The sequence below is a fragment of the Rhinolophus sinicus genome, linkage group LG03 (assembly GCF_036562045.2).
Source record: "Rhinolophus sinicus isolate RSC01 linkage group LG03, ASM3656204v1, whole genome shotgun sequence".
Lineage (NCBI taxonomy): Eukaryota > Metazoa > Chordata > Mammalia > Chiroptera > Rhinolophidae > Rhinolophus > Rhinolophus sinicus.
This window is the reverse complement of record NC_133753.1, coordinates 185,202,177-185,224,819: the sequence shown is the minus strand read 5'-3', so window position 1 is coordinate 185,224,819 and position 22,643 is coordinate 185,202,177. Positions and strand designations below refer to the sequence as shown.

At 33.3% G+C, this 22,643-nt stretch overlaps 1 protein-coding gene across 4 annotated transcripts in view; it reads right to left on the bottom strand.

Annotated features, from left to right (window-relative positions):
• Positions 1-22,643, bottom strand: part of CDH12 (cadherin 12) — an 877,868-nt gene that overhangs the window by 72,378 nt on the left and 782,847 nt on the right. For all 4 annotated transcript variants that reach the window (XM_074329051.1, XM_074329054.1, XM_074329053.1 and 1 more), the window contains one exon: positions 3,748-3,867. In XM_074329051.1, coding sequence (XP_074185152.1) covers positions 3,748-3,867 — 120 coding nt within the window. The remainder of the gene's footprint in view (positions 1-3,747; positions 3,868-22,643) is intronic.

Here is a 22,643-nt window from a genome sequence, read left to right as displayed (position 1 = left end):
TATGAAATGCACATTGTTTTTGACCATGAGCATAAATGCAAAGATAGTGATGAAAAAGTTCTGGTGATGTATGGTGATGATGGCTGCACAACAATGTGAATGTATTTAATGTCACTGAATTGTGCACTTAAAATGGCTAAAACGGTAAATTTAATATTATGTATATATTTTACCACAATAAAAACATTTAAGGTTTATAGATTTCAAATACAATGTTGTGATAAATTATATCATAATGTTTTCTCAAGTAGGGCTTATATGACTTAGAAAAATACAACAGGTAATCACATGTCACACAAAACAGCAATACCTAGTTACCCATCTCCGACTCTTGTGGAAATGGTTTAGAGAAAAAGTTAAACAATTTTAAATATAAGTTAAGACACAGGGTAATTCATTCACAGTAATGTTTTGTTTTTTTTTTCTTAAATGAAATAATTATCAATTCTAGGAGATATTTGGGATCCTCATTTTATGCACTGGGTAAAATATTAAAATGTCTGTTGTTTAATATTTTATAGACTATGGATTATTTTCTAAATATAATACATTTAAGTGTAAAAATGTATATAATATAATGACATACTAATATAACAGATATTTAATATTTTATAAGCATTAATTATAATAAAGTACAAATGTTATTTAATGTTTTATAGATTTATCTACATTTGTGGGTTTTTAGATATTTAATAATCATTCGAGGCATATGTATGAATGTGTTTGAATTTTAATTCACAGCAAATTATTTCATAGTTAAGCCAATTACACAATTTTGAAGAAAACTATTATTTGGGGCTTATTTCACAGAATGCTTTAATTTATATTGTTTATATATAAGCTTGTCATATTCACTTAGATTGAGGTGCTAGGATTCTTTGTCAAACAGCAATATCAGTAACAAAATCTTTTTGTTTTCTCATTTCCAATGAACAATAAACGGTTATATTTATCTTTTCATTATTATTTAGGCACCAGAACTTTTGATGAGACTCTTTCTTTAAAATTTGTTTTAAACTGTATTCTACATTCAAATGTGGGACATTTTAGATAGTATTATTTTTTCATGCATTTTATTTAATAACAGCAGAAGGAATCATAAAAGGAAGCTATATGGCTGGAACAAATGGAGACCGTTTCTGAGAACTTGCAATTATCCTTTATTTTTTATTTACTCTTATCTACCACAAGGTGATAAATTTGACAAAAAGTCTTCTTAATGGTTTCTGTGCATGGAGAACTAGTTATCATTCAATTAATGAAGTGTCTCATCATCCACTCTTTTCCTGTCGAGTGGTCTGAGGTATTGTTAGTATCAAGACTTCTGTCTCCAGTGAAAATCAATGCTTCAAAAAAGCTATTCTATAGTTTATGCCAGAATTGCTTCATCTTTAGTTCTAACTAACAAGCATTATATAAAACTATAAATGCACAATTACAAAAGCCATATTATAATACATATATACTCTTCCATAAAATAATACTTTTTAAAGGCATTACAAATCATCTAAAGTTGGTGTTAAACAAGTAAAGTCAAGAGGAAAGCAAGTATTTTCATTCATATAATTGTCTGTCTAGTGTTAATTTGACTATAGCAATTATATTCTTCATCTCTACTTCCTGCCTAAGTTCATCTTTGTATGATTTTATCTCTTTTTTAATTTAGATATTGGTTCCATTTATAGGTTTTTCACCAATATTAAGCCCTTCATCTTTCTGCTCCCACATTTAATCTGATTATGTTAAACCACTTACTCTATAGAGTTAATTATTGCAACCTAAGAAGTGTACTCTAATACTGAATTTATCACTGCAGACTTCCTTTATCTTTCTTCCATCCCCTCTGTGTGAGAAGTGCTTTGTAGAGGCTGAAGGGGTATTAGAGACATACATTGTTCCTACGTCTATTCCTGTTAGATTACCCATTATGGTACATTTGAAAAAGGTAAGTAATTATACACAAAATAAATAAATAATAACTCATAATGCTTCTATCTGATAAAAAGGATGTGTAATACTTTAGATAAAATCCCTTCCTTATTTGTCTATACATTTGGCCTACTGTCCAAACTTTAATTCCTCTGAAACCCTGTACCATCATAAACTTTGTTGAATGTCTTCCCCATACTTTCCTCAACATTGATTCCTTTTTTTTCTACAAATTTGTGTGTGTTTCCCACAGTTCAACAACAATACCCACACACTTCCTCAACACCAGTATTCCAAATGTCATCTCATCTTCAGTACCATACTTCTTGAAAATGACTTATAAGTGTAATTGCTCCCATCACTCATTCACTCTTAATATTGCACACCCTGGCTTTTGGTCTCTGACTTTATTTCCACACCAAAAGGACTTCTTTGTCTTAAAACTTTTTGGATTATCTTCAGCCCAGATGTTCCCTTCTTTAAGGCCGGATGTTGTCCTGATGACAATCTATTCTTTTTTAGACTTACAAAAGGGAGTGACTCCCTGCATTATTCCCTTAGCTTTTCGTTGACTTGTGTCCCCCACTAGATTGATGAGGAGGGTAAGAAGTGAGGAGAGAATGAGTTCAGCTGACAGAAACTCTGCCTTGTGCTGCTTCTCCGTTTCCACTTAATTGACTTTATGTTTCTAGGAAACATTAATGCATGGTTAATTGATTAACCTACATCTAATTGGATTTCCAGATTTTAGCACACACTTTGATGAAGTATAAATTTAGAAATGTTTATCCCATTTGCATGTACATTGTCTGGAATTAATACCTTTCAAATCCATGTAGCTCTTTAAAGATTTATTTACAAGTTTAAAACAAAATGTATCTTATTAGTTCAGTACATTAACAATGTTTTTTAATGTTTTCAGTTAATGTAATAAAGAGTATTACATTCAATATGCTATATAGTATGATGTATTATATAAAAGTTGATGAAATAACTGTCATTAAGGAGTTTCTGCTTTACTTGTGACACGGGACACTTACTTTGATTACTGTTCAGCATGACTGGATCTCTTTAAAAACTATCCAGCATTCAAAAACAGATTCTCTTGAAACAGGGGAACCTTATTTAATTTAAAAGGGGCTACAAAATCTTCCTGCTCTTTCTATATACTTCCCATAGATTTTTATATGTTTATCTTTGAAAACTGCAGTTTACATGGCTTGACTTAAAAATGAGACTGGCTTCAAAAACATAGACCAGAAAAATTACTGACCTTAGTGTTTCAAGTTTGTCAACCCTCTCCTTACCCCTGTTAGAAGGGCAAATTTATGCAAATCCAAATCCGTCATCCTTAACCCTGATCAAAAATAACAACAGAAGCTCCATGATCTTATCACATGTTGATAAGGCCCAAAACTGAACATAATTGAAACCAACCAAAAATACCTGAAATAACAAGCTCTTTTAGCCAGAATAATTATATATATACACATACACACACACGCACACACACACACACACACACACACACACACACACACGCTTGGACTTTAAAAAATTTCAAGTGACTCATACAGAGAATCCTAACTAACAAATTTGGAATTGACACATATGTTAAGTGGTTTATTTTGTTCAACCCAAAGGAAAGAGTTCTATAGCACCAAGGTGAGGTCCTATCTTCCTTTGCTTAATGTGCAGCACACAAAATCTTTAATGCAGTATTAAAATAGGCAACTTCCCATGCCAAGATTGAATTAAAGTTTAAATATTTGAAGGGGCGGTAATAATGTTGCCTCTAATAAAAAAAAAAAAATTTACCTGTCTTGGGATCAATAGAGAAATAAGGTTGTCCCTGAAGAATGCTGTAAACGACTCTGGCACTGTTTCCATAGGTCGGGTCATCTGCGTCGGTGGCCTTGACCTGGAGCACATATGCACCTGGAAAATAAGACAATATGACTCTAACATCTCTACTTTGTAAAGCTCACGGCCATACATTTTATCTGTCTGACTCCGTTTTCCTTTGGTATTTGGTATTGCTTAATGATTCTGGGAGTATCTGATGTCACTGAGAATAATTTAACCATTATAACTGAAATGTTAGGTAACGCTATAGCTGGTAATACAAATGATACATACTTTAAATATCTATTTTAAAAGCTGTGCCCATTTCCAGTAGCTAGATCATTGAACTGAAAGTCATCATGATGATTTTATTGATTTGTACACCAAAGAAAACATGACACTGCCTACATTAGCTCATCTGCTTACTACAGATGCTTTAATTTCATGATTAGGATATCAATAGAAAAGCTAAAAGGTTTAAAAGCTTATTGAACTTTAAAGGGTGTAAGTAATTTGTAATTGCAATTTAAAATTCAACAATTACATACTAGGATGAGGAAGCCTTTAATTAGGACAGAATATTTGAGAAATTGAGAAACCGAAAATAATTGCAATTACAGCTACAGAAGCACCTCTATGACTCAAGATGGGATTAACTTAAGGGCTCACTGACACGGAAACACATTAAACACAATCCAAATTATCTGTAGCTTTTTTCTTTTTTTTTGACACTTGGTCATATTACTTATGTACTAGAGGAAGTTGAACAGAGAGTTTTGTGTTTTCTTTCATCTCATATATTCATAGTCCCAGTTAAGTCTAAGAACTTTTTAAGTGAATATCTGTTCAATGCAACTATTCTGGGTTGAGAACAAAGTAAAATCAAAATGATTATCAAACTTGATTTAAATAAAATAAATATGTTGCTGATGAAGGAAGGAGATCTCTACTGAGCACAAAGGGAGTGCTACGTTTATGTAAACCCAAAGTTGTACAATGGAAAGAACACTCTTCATATCTTGGAGGAATTCAAAGTAGCTGATCTGTTTGGGGAATGCATGATTGCTCTCTCCCAGTTAGTCATTCAGGCTTTTTCCATAAAGCAGTATAAAATGGAAACAAACTGAATCTTAAAGTTTTACTTTGAAAGCTAAGACTATTCTCTTCACCTCTACTTGTTTTTCAATTGTTATTAAATCAAGTGGTAAGGAGGTGATAAAGTAAGAAATGATAACTTTTGTTAGACATACAATGACAAATACTTTATCTTAAAATGCTTTTCTTATCTCAAGATGCTTTGGTAAATTCTAGCTGCATCAACAGATGAAAAATGTACTTTATCACAACACCTTTTTTCCAACAAAGGAAACTTCTAGGAGGAAAGAACAGAAACATTTCTAAGACGTCAAGAGTGAGAGCTGATATGATCCACCATCATCTATCACCATCATCATCATCATCATCATTTGCACCATCATTAATAATCATTTGACAAACAGGCATTGAGGACCTGTATTAAAAATCACCAAAAACATGTCCTCCTTAAATGCCACAGAAAGTTAGGTGAGTAAATTCCTCTCTTCCCTTCCCTCTTACAAGAAATGATTCTTTTTTCCAAGAAAAAAATAACTCTCATGGATCTTCATTATTACTTTATCTAACATGTGTTGTATAGGGAAGTCTACAAATATTGAATGCTGCCTAATTCTAGAAATAAATATTGCAGTTGAACCACTATGGATTGTTTTACTCTGAGGATATATTTGAATAAAAAAGTTATTATATCTTCTAGAAAATATATAGTAACAAATTTAATAAACTTTTACCTAACCATCACCATATGCTCAATGGAGAATAAAAAAATAAATGAGATAGGATCTTCCCTTTTACATTTTTGGATTTAAAATCAATATGAACCTTCATCAAATATTCAGAAAATATTTTTTGCAAAAGTAGTATTAAATTATTTGTTATTAATTTTTATGTTTAAAGCTCAAATATTAAATAAGTGAATAAAGAGATATTCCCATAAGTCATAGAAGCAGCAAAAAGGCATCATTCAATTTTACTTCAGGCAACTGAGAAGAATCACTGAATGGCAAGACTAATGGCACTTGTAGCATCTTTCTTAATTTTCATCCATAGTACCAAAATGATTATCTACTCGGTTACAGTAGAGATTAATGTTGGTTTAGTAAATGGCAGATCCCAATGTAAGTGATTCAAGAGTGCTTAGAGGTACCTCTGTAGGTGTTTGCAAGAACACAATTAAGTACCATTATATGAGCTTGTTTTTCTGGCTGTTCTATCACTTTCACCAAACTAATGCAAAAGACAGCAAGCAATATCATACCCTCTTCATTAAGAAAATTCAACTAATTGCCTGGAGCATGAAAAATCTCCAATGCCTACCTTCCTCAGTGCTTGTATAGCACGCCAGTTCCTGACGCTATTAAACACTAAATGCCCAAGAGGTAGGGGCATGAAGTCATGGCTTACTGTGCAACGAGGAAATAATGTAATCTGTGACATTACAAAAAACTGGAGTCATCTTGCATGTAGCAGTCACCCTGGAATTTATTCTCCTATCACTCAAATCCAGGATCACAATGTAACCACTCTAAATGTTGAAGTTCAGAAAGAATGTAACTCACAGAGAAAATGTTCCTTTATAACTAGCTGGAAATGGAGTGCAGAATGTGCAATGGGGAGAATTGAACCATTTCAATTGTCTGAATAACACTCCTCTGATCAGTAGTAAATCAATTAGTGTAATGTAAAGTAACAGTTAAAGCCAATAGCAAAATAATTATTATATAGCAACAGTTAAATGTTAAGCAATCATTTAAAAGAGAATATATATGCTATATATGATATGTGTGTGTATGCATATATACAAACAATATATACAAACATGATTGAGCAAGGAACAGAGAACTAGATAATTCATAGTTGTATAACCAGCACAAAGAAATAAACAAGCATTAGGAGAAGCCCATTTGATAAAAACTAAACTGAAAAAGGGTGTCACTAAAACACTTAAATAACTGTGAGTTAGAGTTCATGAGAGACAATTTGTATATGATTTTTACTATACATAGAGATATACGTTTAAATGTATTTGAAAATTAATCCCATGTAGCAAATTCATTCATAATATGATGCAATCTTAATTGCTTGCCAACACTTGTATTATCTTAAAATTCTGAAGAAAAAAACTTGTTAAGGAGGAATATGTTACCTACATAAATTAAATTATTTAATACACTTTAATCCAATTTATACTGAAAACACAAATAAAAGGCATGGTGTTTGATTTAGTAATTCCAATTTAGAAAGTCATATGTATATATCTTATGTGGTCAGGAAATGCACATACACAAACACACAATGAGTGGTTTAACAGTTTCTAATGACTTCTCACAAAGTTATGAGCATGTTCATCCATTCAATCGGTTATTCTTTTAACAAAACTTCAATGATCTCCTATGGCATACCGAGCACATTGTTGGGGTGCTAGGTAAACAGAAAGAACAAGATTGAGAGACCCAAATCCTCAAGAATAACATTCTATCTAGAGGGGAATAGTAAGAGGAACATATTTTAAAATAAAAAATTACAGATAGATAGATAGATACAGATATAGCTATAAATATAGATGAAGATGAAGATGTAGATGTAGGTGTAGGTACATGTACAGATACAGCTACAGATATAGATGTATGATATTCCATTGTAATAAGTGCTAAGAAATAAAATATGGTAGTGTAAGAAAATAGAATGATAAGGTGAGGGCCTTTTTTATGTGGTGATCAGGGAAAGCAACTTTGGAGAAATCTCATTTCTATGGAGAGCCAAATAAAGGAAAATGTTTTTTTGTGTGTGTGTTTTTTTTGTTGTTTTTTTTTAATTAAATTTATTGGGGTGACAATGGTAGGTAAAATTACAGAAGTTTCAAGTGTACAATTTTACAATACATCATATATATGTACATATATATGTATATATATATGTATATGTATGTATACAAACATCTCATTGTGTGTTCACCACCCAGAGTCAGTTCTCCTTCCATCACCATATATTTGAGACCCTTACACTCTTCTACCATCCCTTCTGTCCCCTTACCCTCTGGTAACCACTAAACAGTTGTCCGTGTCTATGAAAAAACTCATCGCCATATGCAGAGGCAACTCTAGGTACAAAAAGATCCTGAGATAAAGTCATGTTGGAATTGCTGAGGAGAACCTCAGGGAAATTAGAGCCTCTCCCCACCCCACCCCTCAAGTATGGATTGAAAGGGAAAGAAAGGTGGTGGAGACTCCACTGTTTTTAAGGAATATTTTTTAAGACTCCACTGTTTTTAAGTTAATATTTTAGGTTTAGCTACACTTCCAACATATCTTTATCTTGGTATAACTACCTATCTATCTAATTATATACTAATCTATATTTTGGATTTTATTTACATAAAAGAGAACTAGTCACACATTCTTGAACATTACTCACTAAGTAATATATTAGGCAGACATGTTATTATTAAAATAATAAATATTGTAAAAATAATAAAAGAACATAATCATTATTTAAACTAATCACCTTTTCGTGGAGACTTTGGAGAATTTTGTTAGATTTTTATAGAGAATTTTGTGTTTAGAGAATTCTCCTACTTCAAACAATTATGCAATTGGTAAATTCCTACCATTGTGATAGCTGGGTTAAAAAACATGTGAATTCAACATGTTGATCTATATTGTCAAGTTGACTACCAAAAGATTGTATTGATTTACATTTTTACCAGTCTGATATATTTCCCAGCATTCTCACCAGTCTTCATTGTTCTTATTTGTATTATTTTATACTATGAATAAACTTCAGCAACTATGTTTATTGGTTACTTTTATCTTGTAAACTGTACTTGTATTCTAAATCAATTTATTTTTATAGTTTATATCTATCTATGCATCTATCTATCACCTATCTATCTATCATCTATCTATCATCTATTCAAAGTATACATACCAGCTTTTTTCACATAATCTGTAGTCTTTTTTTTTTTTCCTTCTTCATTTCATGGTCACTTTAAGTGGTTTTCCTTCATGTGTATATGTTTATCTGTGTGTCCATGTTTGTATACCTACCTTAAAAATATTGTTCTTTAGCTACGTATAGTTAGATTAGGTGGCTTTTATTATCTCTTCTTCTTAAATTCTATACAATGAGAATGTGGGTTCTGGAGCACAGACCAGGAAAGCCAGTTGCTTTTGTAATGCAACCACACATGCCTAACTACTGGTTGCATGTAGTCATGTGATAGTTTTGCTTTATTAATTTGATCATTAAGATTAATATTATCAAGGCAGAGATTGATTTTAGAAATGTTCTGACAGTGTCTGCATCCTAAAATCGAAGAACTGAAGTGCAGTGATGTTAAAATCATTCTTACCAGTACTAAAGATGTTGTCATCCAAAATGGTTGAGAGGTGAGGGTGAAATTGAACCCTACTAACTCACAATTTTAGCTAGAGTAGGCATTAATTTGTTGATTCATTAATTTCTTCTTTTGATAAACAATTGTTCAGTGGTATACCAAAGCACCAGGTACAATTGTCAACATACAATTTTAAAACAATTTTGTGGTAAAAAATAATTATTTACTGTCAAATGCCATGTTCAGCATTACAATTTTATATTCTATGCTGTTTTTTCCCCCCCGAGGGCTGTGATGTGTGATATTAAATTAACTAACTTTTTAGAAATACATTGACATAACTGGATTCAATTTAATTCCTGTCTTCTATAATTTTTTTTTAATTTCCCAGATGTGTATGGATATTCTATTCAGTGAATACGTTCTTTGCTTTTTATCATCCCTGAGATTTTCTCAACTGGCTTGGCTCCTCACTCACAACTGCAAGGCTTCCTCCTCCAGGTTCTTTTACACATGAGCATCAGCTCATTGTCCCATAACAAAATTGATCATGGTACTCTCCTTCATGAAAAAATAAGTTACAACTGAAAACAAAAAAAAGAAAACGCATCACTATTCCTATTGAAAGAGAAATCATCTAAAGTCATTAACATGCTATGAAGGAGATTCTACATCCCTCCCAGAATAGTTCACTACTGTGCCTGCTGCCAGGGAACCCATGCTGTGACCACACAGACTGAATGACTATTTATCTGATGCTCTTCCATGCCTCGGTGCTCTTGCACAAGTGATCTTGCTCCCTGGATGACATTCTCCTCCACCATCTGGATAAATCCTATTTACCCCTGATGTCCCAGCTCCACTGACTATTCTGTGAACCCTTGTTTTTCTGACCCAAGCCAAGATAATTTGTCCACTCCTCTGTACTCCATCAGCCTTAGTACATTTTGATTATTTGAAACTCAATCATGTGTTCCTCTCATGGGATACAAAATCTTTTACATCAATGGCTCTTCCATATTCATTCTTTGGACATCTAGTGTCTGTCATGAAGTAAGTCTTCAAATAAATGTTTGTCAGTTGGATGCTTATAGTACTCAAATATACACCCAAAGAACACACATGCTATATATACAATTCTCTAAACGGGTGGCCTGGCTGCTAGTTATGACCTGTACAGTCTTTTTTAAACACTAATTAGGAAGTTTAATTTGTGCTGAATTTCTAATGTATATCACTGTTCTTACTTAAGAAAGCAGAACCAAAAGTGAGTGACATTACATTAAAAAATTCCATCAGCAAGACTTAGCTGCAATATGAAATTCAAACCCAAGGGGAGTTAATATGAATTTCTTTGCTGAATAATGTTCATACCTTCTCAGGACTGATGAGCGAACACAAGATAAGAGAGAGAAATTTCACATGGCATATCATTTCCTTTTACTTTTGCCTTACCTATACATTATACTATAAACAAGAAACAATATAGTTAGACTTAGATATAGGATGATAAACACGTAGAAATGTCTTTTTAAGTAGGATAGAAAAATAAATGTAAGCAGTATTACATTAAAAAAGACATAATGTAGCAAAAAATGTAAAGCAGAAAGGTTTTCAGAATCAGCCAGGTGTGTGTGTATGTGTGTGTGTGTGTGTACAGGGGTGTGGAATCCCACAAAGACATTGGATACTATAAGATTGAAACATGAGGTCTGCTAAAGCAAAGTTTAATTACAAAGGAAAATTAAGCATAGATACACATCAGGTGAGTTTAGTCTTCAATGTTTCTTGGCCCTTTAATCCATTTTACAATTGATTTCACTGCATTGCTCATGCACTTGGCTCTTAGTTTCCTTCTGAGGATTCTCCTATGTTTGTCCCTGCGAGGTATAAATGACCCATCTGTCTTCTTTATCCTCAACAAGGGCTGCATATAAGGCATTTAAGAGGATTGACAATACCAATTCCTGGGCCCCTGTCAGAAAGTCTAACTTAATAGTTCTGAGTGTGCCAAGAATCAGAATTTTTTAAATCTCCACAGATAAGTCTAATGAGCACCTAGGCCTAAGAAGCCCAGTCCCACATAATTCCCCTAGAAAATTATTTCTATCTTCAAAAGAGGTTGCATTTCTTGCCATTGTGCAGGCCATCACTGTCTCTGGAGCCTTAGTGCCTAGGTTTGAATTCTAGGTCAACCATTAGCCAACGATGTGACCTCAAGCTAATTACTTAAACTCTGTTTTATATTTCCCATTAAAAAAGTGAAAAAAATTGAATCCATTTTTGGCGGTATTAAATGAGTTTTTATAATAAAATCATGAGTTTTCCATAGTAGATGCTGTTTAAGAGTATATAGACTAAAATAAGTACATACTTATACTCACTTTCTACTTTCTTCCACCACTCATAGGGTGACACCTCCCAAATGTGTATCACAAGCATGATTTCTGTCCTCAGCTCCCACACCTTGAAGTTCATATTCTGATCTGTATTTTATCTCTTAAATGTTAGAAAAATGCAAATTTTGTGTATTTTTTAAATACATTAAAATGTAAACAAGTAGACTACGATGATTGGATGACTTTGTTAGAGACCCAAGAAAAAATAATTTGTTTGCATATTTGTTAAATCTGTATGAAATAATCAGAGCTTTTAAAGATTAGAAAAGACCTATGTCATAGAAACACCCACTCTCCTCCCCTCCCCCCGCCCCGCCACCCCGGGTAGAAGTCATGCCCTCTTGAACTGTACTTCTAGGATCAGAGCAGGAAATTTGCTTTCTCTCTGCCCCCAATTCTGACCCTGCTCAGTTTGGCCTCACAGTATCCCCTGACACACATAATGCTGTGACATCTGCTTATGATTTGGTATTCAGTCCAAAGACCCCAAAGCACTCTCAGATTATAAAACTTTCCTCCTAGATATGTCCTTAATATTTTAGGCTATACATATTTATACCTTGTGAGTCAACTGTACTTTGATGGATAAGTGAATCCATTTTTATGAGCTTTTTATCTCTCCTTTGTGTGCCAAGAATTCTGTACCAGGAACACCAGCGCACACACTCATATCCGCTCCCAGTAACACATACTGATCTCTGGTATCCAGTAATGGTACAGTGTTGCCTTCTTTGTGCCTAAAGTCATTCAAAAATTATTTTTATAGGAAATTCCACAGGAATCATAATGAAATATATGTTTCAATTCATCCATTCAGTGTCTCTAAGCTGTAACTTTGCATATTTTCTGTACAGCATCTTATTCTCAAAGGAAAAATAAATTACTATTTTTGATACAAATGCATTTAGCCAAGGTGCAAAGGTCCAGTTAATGTGATTATTTCATTTGATACACACCTAAAATTATGATTCTATTTGATTTGATGATTCTACCAAGAGGAAGGAAGATGTATCTATCTATCCATCTATCCATTCATTGATCCATCTGTCCACCATGTGTCTATTGTCTCTCTATGTATCTATATCTATCTATCTATCTATCTATCTATCTATCTATCTATCTATCTATCTATCTATCTATCTACCTACCTACCTGCCTATTATCTAGCTCTATCTTCCTATCCATTTATCTATTTGTCTATCTAGTTTTATTGGAAGGGAAAATACAATTGTGCATGTGGGCTGGCGTGTGTGTGTGTGTGTGTGTGTGTGTGTGTGTGTGTGTGTGTGTAAGCCAGAAGTCAAAGTATTGAACCCTATAACCAGCTCTGTAATTAAATAGATATTTTGTAAGTTATTTTAATTTTATAAGGATGATAATGTAATTTCAGCGGATAATGTAGAAATCCTTCCCCAAATTAATCATACCTAATTTTAAAAAATGTCCATATACAATACTCATATATTACTACTTCCTTCACACTTCTAGATATGTATGTTAGAAAAAGCTTAACTCTTTAAAGGTGTTTGGCTCAAGTCTAAACTAATCACAAGCCTGTTTTATTTTTTTCTCCCCTTGCTGATAGTGATTTCTTAGGGAGTGTAAATATCACTCATCTCAAGTCAATAAAACTAGAGGAGATGTAGCTGAGACTTTCTAGAAAATGCTCTTTTTCTCTGGATGCTGCTATTTCCACTTCAAAAACTTGGGAGAAACGTGACTAGAGACAGTTACATGAAAGAGGTCACAGACTTGGAAATTCCAGGGGGAAAAAGTGGGGACTCTTGATCAAAACTGGACGAAGCTCAACCACCAGGCATTTTGATGATTTGAAACTATCAACCCCTTTTTGTGTGAAATTTTATACTTTGACTTGAATTAGGATTGTCTGTTACTTCCACATTTGCGAAATGTTGGCAATTCACTTAAATACACTAAGCTTCTGCTATTTCAAATCCAAAATGGGAGTATAAGTAGTCATGGTCTCATGGAACTCCTTGATGAGTTAACACATACAGATTCTTAGCATAAAACTGGCACATAGGGAGCCCACTTCAAAATGGTTGTTGTTAAAATCATTCATCTTCATAAGGAATGAGATTCTATTGTTTCCTTCTAATTGCAGTAATGTGTTTTACAAATTGAAACAATATCCAATCTTAATGCTTTCCCAAATGACTTTTCCTTTACCACAGATTAATTTTCTATTTACAGGATTGTGAATGTGTCACTGCTCTGGCCAACTCCTTCAGTATTTTGCCATGAGTCAATGTGTGCATTCTGAACTCCTTCAAGACTATTCACCATCTGACACCCATCTATTTATTTTCATTCTAAAATTTAACTCTTCACCTTTTTCAAACCTCCCCTCTGGAAGAATTGTTTTATGCATGATTGTCATGCAGGGTCTCAGCTCCCACTCCCTGCACCAGAACACAGGATATGGTGAGGCCAAAAAGGAACAACCACAGAGCCATAGGGGGGTCATACCACTATTCTCAGTGGCAGCTGGGTTGGAGACACAGGAAGCAGGAGCCACACGATCCACAATCTGCCGTCTGCTTCTCTGCCAACCAGGCAACCCACCCCTCAGCTTAGCCACAGCAGTTATATTAGTGGCTCATGGCTAACCGGTGACAGCTGATGGCCACGCAGCCACAGTGGATGGCCATCTGATTACAGCTGATAGCCATCTAATAACCGAGCCAACACCTTTCCACGTGAGGCAGAGAGTCTGCAAACTGCTCCCACAACAATCCAACAAAAATTAGAGCTCTGAAAATCAATTTTTGGGTAACAACGCTGAGCTTCTCATATAAGAATTACAAACATATCAAAATTCCATAAAAGTTTGCAAAGTATAAATTAACCATCTGTGTAAATCACCTTTTGGTTTCTTCCATGATTGCCTGCTTCCCAGCTACTTCCCATAATCCAGTCTATAGCTGGAAGTGCTACAACAAACTCACTCACTGTTACGTGTTCACAGAACATTCCTATCAGCCTCTTCCATTTATTGAAATCTTGCCTTCCCTTGAGCCTAGTACTTCCTATTAGCACATGTTAGGCCTACAACGACTTCCTTCAGCTTTCCAATACAGCTCCCCGTTCACTGATCTTTCCTACCAAGAGTAAGAAGTGCTCCTTATGTTTACCTGTCTGCTTTGGGGCCTTTAGGTGGTTGAAACAAATCACTTTCTTAAGTTGTCTCTAACTCTGGTTGGTTTCAAGATTATTTATTCTCAGTTCTCCCCTTTCTTAGTCTTCTTTACAGACCCCTTTTCCTCTGCTTTCCCATTAAAGTTTCAAACATCTCAACTTTTTACTCTCACTCTCTCTATACGCTGAACTTCACAGTCTCACTCATATTTGACTGGACCATCAGTTACATGCTCCTCTTCCATAAACGCATGTCCACATGTTAATGGAACATCATGTTTGGCATTTCCTATGTTTCCACTAGGCAGCAAACAGCACACAAAGGGAAGGCTGCTTACAGTTTTTGGGGGTATCCCAGCACCTATTGTGGAGCTTTATACGTAATATATATTTAATACGTATCTCTTGAATAAGTAAATTTAAAAAATGAGTTTGGATTAGAAAATATTTTTTATTAACTAATGTTAAAATCGACAATGAAGCCTTTCATTGTCTCTTGACTCAAGCAAAAGGCTCCATGTCCCCTCCTGTCAACAGTTATGACAGTAACGCTGCTTTGTTGTCTGTTGCAGAAATCAAAGGAGCTGCTTCAAATCAAAAGTGCCATGAGAACTCTTAATGCTAGTGCAAAATAATACAGTAAATCAATGACTAACACGTTGGTAATCCTAACACATCAAGCCCTGCTACATCTGCAGAGGATTGTGAAATTCTACTCTCAGTTTGAATGAAGAAAACAAATTTTTGTAAAATGAAATACTGTATTGAGGTGGCATCTATGGAAAAGTCATTATAATAAAATCTAAATCTTGTTATAGCAGTTCATATTGAGTGAGACCATGCAACCTTGATTATTGATGTTTTCACAAACTTAGAGACTTGATAATGCCACGTGACATTGTAACATTTGCAGAAGTGCTCACAAATCCACATGCATAATGGTGTAAATCATATACAGCTATGATGTAGCAATAGCTGTGGCCATTGTTGTTTAAATGATCTTAGCTAATAGAAAAAAAGGGTGTTATTTGATTATAAGTATTGTGATTTAAGGTTTTATTTCTTTTGTGCTGCTGTGGTTAAATGGTGCAGTGATTTAGGTCAAGGTTTGGTTTTAGTTAATTGTTACAGAAGTAAAAGATTTGGAAACCTACTTGTTTTTCTAGATTCATTGTAATCCAATTCATGAGGGCAGAAAGAAGCTGTAGTTAAACAAAATTCAAACTTTACTACATTTTTATGCCTTCTCTTACAAATTCTCCCAATTGATGAACAACTGAAAATGCTTTAGCAAAATAATGTCATCTCAGTTTCTTCATCTCTAAAATGAAAGGTTTAGAATACATATCTTTAGATTCCGCTATACAAATATGTTTCGATTTGAGACAAAACAGCTTGATTAAGTTGATAGTTGATGAAATTAAACTTTGATAGACTTTCTACTTCATTCTACTTTACAGAAGTGTCTATCAAATTTTCACTTCATCTGTTTCTATCTTGAGAATGCAACCTAAGATTTGAAATTAAAGGGGTTATCTTTCTTATGGTGATGCACATTTTCACTTATAAAATAACTTTAAAAGTTGGACATGAGTTTAAAAAATCATCAACAAATAAAAATAACATATACATTATTATTGCTTTATACGATAATTATCTGTTTATTAACCACTTTGAACTTTCACAGTAACACATAAAAGGAAAGCTAAACACCATTATATCACTAAACTATAATTTTAATGCATACTATATGAAACATCAAGCTCAAACTAAGTGAAATTGCATAATATATGCCAATAACTTGGAGGTATCCTACAACTTAAAACAATGAAAATTATATAGCTGCTACTTTAAAATGCATTCTTGATGACAAAAATAGAATTAACTATGCCATTATTCCCCAATAGAAGCTATATCTCTTAATTAGTTTCTGATTGATTATTTATCATGAAACTTCCCCAATGACATTAAGACTATTACTTTACAATATTTTGGTGACTATATCATTATATGAAATTTGTTCATATATAGTATTTTTGAAAAGCTTTTAAATTGTAAGCCAGACGTGAAATATAGTGCAGATTAAGAGATAAAAAGGGATTAAAATTTTAAGTGAACGTGAGTGATAGCTAGATGGGGTTATCCATGAATTGATTTTATTACTTAGCTGAGGAGACAGAACAGAGACCAAATACAATACGGGGATTCAGCATGAGACACGAGTGTCTGTAGGAATGCAAGAGTGTTCAGGATATTAAAGTCAAGACTTCGATTCATATTTTATTTAAAAGGTAGATTTAAAACTTGGTGAAGGGCAATTTTTGCCTGGTACAATTACAAATTATGGGTCAGTGGTATAACAGAAGCTAAGGAAGATAGATTTCAGAACAGGGCTTGGTTCTTGGCTTATAAAGACTTAGCAGCTCGCCGGAAGTCCATGTGACAAACAAGAACTCTTCCTGCATGCTGGGGAATCAGCTTCAGTTCCAAGTTCTATTCTTAGTTTTTTACAACACTGAACCTGGGCCACATTCAACAGAAGGTTCTGCACCTTTAAAGTTTTGAATAGCAGTTTGTTCTGTTCCTGAAATCTCACCCAACAGAGCAATTATGAGTAAAGCAATGTGCTGTGGTTTCCCTTATTGTCTTGTGTATAGAGTCTGACGATTTCCTTCCACTAGAGTCAGGCTACAGAGCGGACTTCCTTCTAGTCTGTGATTTTAGGGCACTAAGCTAGGACTTCTCTGTTGATGGGGATCATCTTCCTACTGGGTTGCTTTTTTTCACCCCACCGATGTTTCTTTATTCACAGGCATCCATTACCTATAAAGACTAAGTATTAGAAAAACAGGGTCCCAATGGACCCCGTCTCAGCATTTTCCATGTCAGAGAGATAGCGCTTCAGTGTCTAAGGGCTTCCATTCCTTCATTCCAAAGGGTGAGATTTTGCATTGAGATACAGAATTGAGTCCTCCACAATTTCCATAATTAAAAAAAATAGAATTACCCGTAACAATATACAGATTTTATGCAATTCCAATGAAAACCCCAATGGTGTTTTTTAAAGAAATAGAAGAAGAAAAAAAAGCATTTGTATGAAACCACAAAAGACCCTAGATAGCCAAAGCAATCCTAAGGAAACAAAACAAAACAAAACAAAACAAAAACAAACAAACAAAAAAAACAAAGCTGGAGGTATAACACTCCCTAATTTCAAATTGTACTACAAAGTGACAATAATAAAAACACCATTGGCAGAAAAACAGACACGCATACCAATGGAACAGAATGAAAACCCAGAATAAAATGTACATATATATGGTCAAATCATTTTCAACAAGGAGCCAGAAACATACACTGGAGACAAGAAATCCTCTTCAATAAATGGTGCTCACAAAATCGGAAAGCCATATGCAAAAGAATGAAACTAGATTGCTATTTGTCATCATACACCAAAGTTAACTCCAAATGGATCAAACACCTAAATATAAGACCTGAAACAATAAAATGCATAGAAAAAAATACATAAGTGCTAAACTTATGTATTTTGGTCTTAGAGAGGATTTTATGAATTTGACCTCAAAGGTAAGGGAAGTAAAAGAAAAAAATAAATAAATAAATGGAACTATATCAAACTAAAAGGCTTTTGACCAGCAAAACAAACCCTCAACAAAACAAAGAGGCAACCAACCGAATGGGAGAAGATATTTGCAAACAACAGCTCAGATAAAGGGGCTAATATCCAAAATATATAACAAGCTCATATAACAACAACAGCAACAAGTCAACCAATCCAACTGAAAAAATTAGGCAGAAGACCTGAACAGACACTTCTCCCAAGAGGACATACAAATGGCCAACAAATATATGAAAAGATGCCCAAGTTCATGAGGGAAATGCAAATCAAAACCACGATGAGATTCCACCTCTCATCTATTAGAATGGCTATTATCAACATGACAAATACTAACAAGTGTTGGTGAGGCTGTGAAGAAAAAGGAACCCTTATACACTGCTGGTGGAAATGTAAACTGGTACAGCCACTATGGAAAACAGTATGGAGGTTCCTCAAAAAAAAAAAAAAAAAAAGAATAGAATTACCATATGAACAGAAACTCCTCTTCATATACCCCAAAATCTGAAAACATTTATCTATAAAGATATGTGTACTCCTATTTTCATTGCAGCATTATTCACAATGGCCAAGACATGGAAACAACCAAAGTGTCCTTCAGTAAATGATTGGCTAAAGAAGATGCAGTACCTATACAAAATGAATATTACTTGACCATAAGAAAATATTAAATACTGCCATTTGCGACAACGTGGATGGATGTTAAGATTACCTGCTAAGCAAAATTAGTCAGACAGAAATGTCAAGAACCATGACTTCACTCATGTAGCATATAAAACTGAAAGCAGCAAACCAACAAGACAAACAAACAAAAACTAAGACACAGACAACAGTTTAGTGATTACCATGGGATAACTGGGGGATGGTAGAAGCATGTAAAGGGGTTCAGATATATGGTAATGGAAGGAAATTTGACTTTGGGTGATGAACACACATTGCAATATATAGATGATGTATTATAGAAATGAACACTTGGAACCTATATAATTTTATTAACCAATGCCACCCCAATAAATATAATGGACATTTTAAAAAAGGAAAGTTATAAAAAGTTAGTGTTCTGAAGTTCCTGTGTAAGAATAAATCTTGGTTCTCTCAACTACAAGATTGAGAGATGATTCTGTTCATGATAGGAAAGCTACAGGATATTAAAAAATAATAATAATAAATATATATATTAGCAAACCACATATTTGATAATAGGTTAATATCCAAAATATGTAAGGGAGTCCTACAACTCAATAGCAAATAAACAAGCAAACAATTTAATTTAAAAAATACAAATAGCCAACATTTATATGAAAAGATGCTTAATATCATTAATCACTGGGGGAATATAAACCAAAACGAAAATGAGATATGTGTTCATGTTGGCTAGAATGCCTATTCATAAACAAATTACATGATAGATGGATAAATAGATAGATAAATAGATAGATAGACAGATAGAGAACAAGTGCAGGCGAGGTTGTGGAGAAACTGGACTCTTACACTGTTGATGGGGATTTAAAATGTGGCAGCTGCTATGAAAGGTATTGAGTTTCCTCAAAAATTTAAAAATAGAACCACCATACAATCTAACAATCTCACTTCTGGGTGTACATCTAAAGAGTTGAAATCAGATTCTCAAATGGATACCCACACTCCCATGTTCATTGCCACATTATTGGCAATAGGCAAGATATGGAAACAACTTAAATGCCTATTGATGGATGAATGGATAAATAAAATGTGGTATATGCATACAATAGAATATTATTCAGACTTAAAAGGAAGAAAATTATGCCATATGCAATACCATGGATAAACCTTGCGGATATTATGCTAATATGCTACTTATATGACCTCTGTAAAATAGTCAAACACACACACACACACACACACACACACACACACACACAAAACCAGAGAGTAGAACAGTGGTTTTCAATGGCTAGGGGAAGGGGAAAATTGGGAACTGCTGTTTAATGAGTATAAATTTTCAGTTATAGAAGATGAACAAATTTTAGAAATCTGCTATACAAATTTATGCCTATAGTTAACAATACTATATTGTGCACTGAAAAATTTAACAGGACTGATCTCATATATTTTGTGTTCTTACCACAATGAAAAAATAATTATACTACTCATTTTTTTTCAATTCAAGTAGTAAAACAATCTATTTTGTTAAATTTACTCTTATTTTTAAGTTTATGTTTGTCTGATTAATAGATCTGTAAATGTATATAATAAAGAATTTCAAATTAACTGAATACTTGGAAAGTGCACAAGAAATTTTCCAAGTAGCTACACACACCTAAGGTCAAATAGGAGTAATGTACATTGAGGCTTGGATCTCCTTTTCAATCTCATTATTTAAATGTCTAGCACCCTTGTAGCCCATATGTTCTCATGTAGGAAAAATGAGGAATATTGATTTTTTATCTAGTCCTTGGTTGTAGATTCATTTTGATATTTTATGATTTATTGACTTGGAAATTCAAGTTAAATAATAAATGTCTTCCTAAAGTGAAAATAGATTACAAGGCAAAATTTGTAAAATTATATCAAATGATATTGCCAATATTTAATTAAGAAGCAATATCTAGATTTCAGCGTTACATTTTTGGCACCATGCAATCCACTGGCAATCCATTACCAGTGGATTTCTTTGTTCATGCCATAAAAAATTAGGCATCAATGCATCATGCTCTCTCTCCTATTATTGGAAATCATAGTATTTTGTCAGAATTTATTCTTATGTCAAGATGTTTGTGATATATTTGTAATTTGCTTTACTGCTACAAACTCACCCAGACACATACAAATATAATGTAAAGCAATTGTGGAAATTAACAAAAGTTTGTATTATTGTTACTTTATCAGTATTTCCAAATTAATTTTTAATCAGGAAAACGGAAATTACTTGTTCCAGATATAGATTGGCTGTATTGCTCTCACACTTTGGAGGACATCAGTGTATTTCTACTACTGCTACTACATTGAGTCGCCCACCTTTTTATAGTGCTATATTAGGCAATATTTGAAGTTTTCATTTTTAAATATATTCACCTAAATTTTGCAACTACCCTATAATGTAATGATTTATTACACTAGGTTCTCTTCTAAACACTTCCTATATATTAATGAATGTAATCCTCACAACAACACTATGAAAAAGATACTATCATCTACTTTTTACAGGTGATGAAATTAAGACAATGACGTTTTATGTCACTGCCCAAGACCAAACAACTATAGAACTAGTTTATGATTCAGCTGGTCTGATTCCTCAGGCACTGAGGACTTAATAACTGTGTGACATAGACTGTTAGTTTACATCAAATGGTTACATGCAGATTAAATTGGGTTGCTGGTAGTATAACCTTTAGCTTCACAATGTTTCACTCTTTCAATAAAAGATTAATTCAAGCTTACCATATGTGGTCAAACACAATTGTAGATGGCAAACTTGAACCCATTACCTGGATAATATAAGTTTATTTTTTAAATACAATTTAGAAATTATACTAGGATCTCTTTTGTCAAAAATAAGAAACTAAACCATGAATGAGTTAAACATGACATGGAGAGATCTGAAATATCCATCAGCAAAGAAGTGAAAGAAGGCAGGTGGATGGAGGACCTTGGGGAGGAACTACTTAAGAAAATAGGGATCTAATAATACTGATATTAGTGAGTGTTTAGAAATCACTGATGATAGAGTAAAGATGGAGTGTAAAAAAATGAGTAAAACTATAAAACCCAAATATATTTGTGAAAGAAAATGTAATAAATGGGCTAGTGATTGTTTCTTTTAGCATTAGAAAATCATTCACTGTTAAATGAAGATATTTTATTAGTATCAGTATTTATATGATCCTATATGATATGAAAGGGAGTAGAAAGTTCTTATTTAGAATTTTCATATATTTCACTGATTTGAATTAATTTAATTTTTATTTTTTCCTAAATTTGACCATATTTGAGAAGACTTTCCATTTATGTTTCCATTGTTCCCTATCTTTATCTTCCCATTTTGTAATCTTCCTGATAATAAGTATTTGAATCTCCTTCATTTACCCCTACAGAGTGCTATATTTTGACAGTGTTTGGTATGATGGATAAAATATTTAAACACAATGTGTTTTTTTTTAATTATTTAATAGAGATGGAGAAAAATACATAATCACAATATAAAAAATATAATAAATTTAATATTATCAGAAAGTAGCTGAAGGAGAAATTAATTCCATTGTGATAG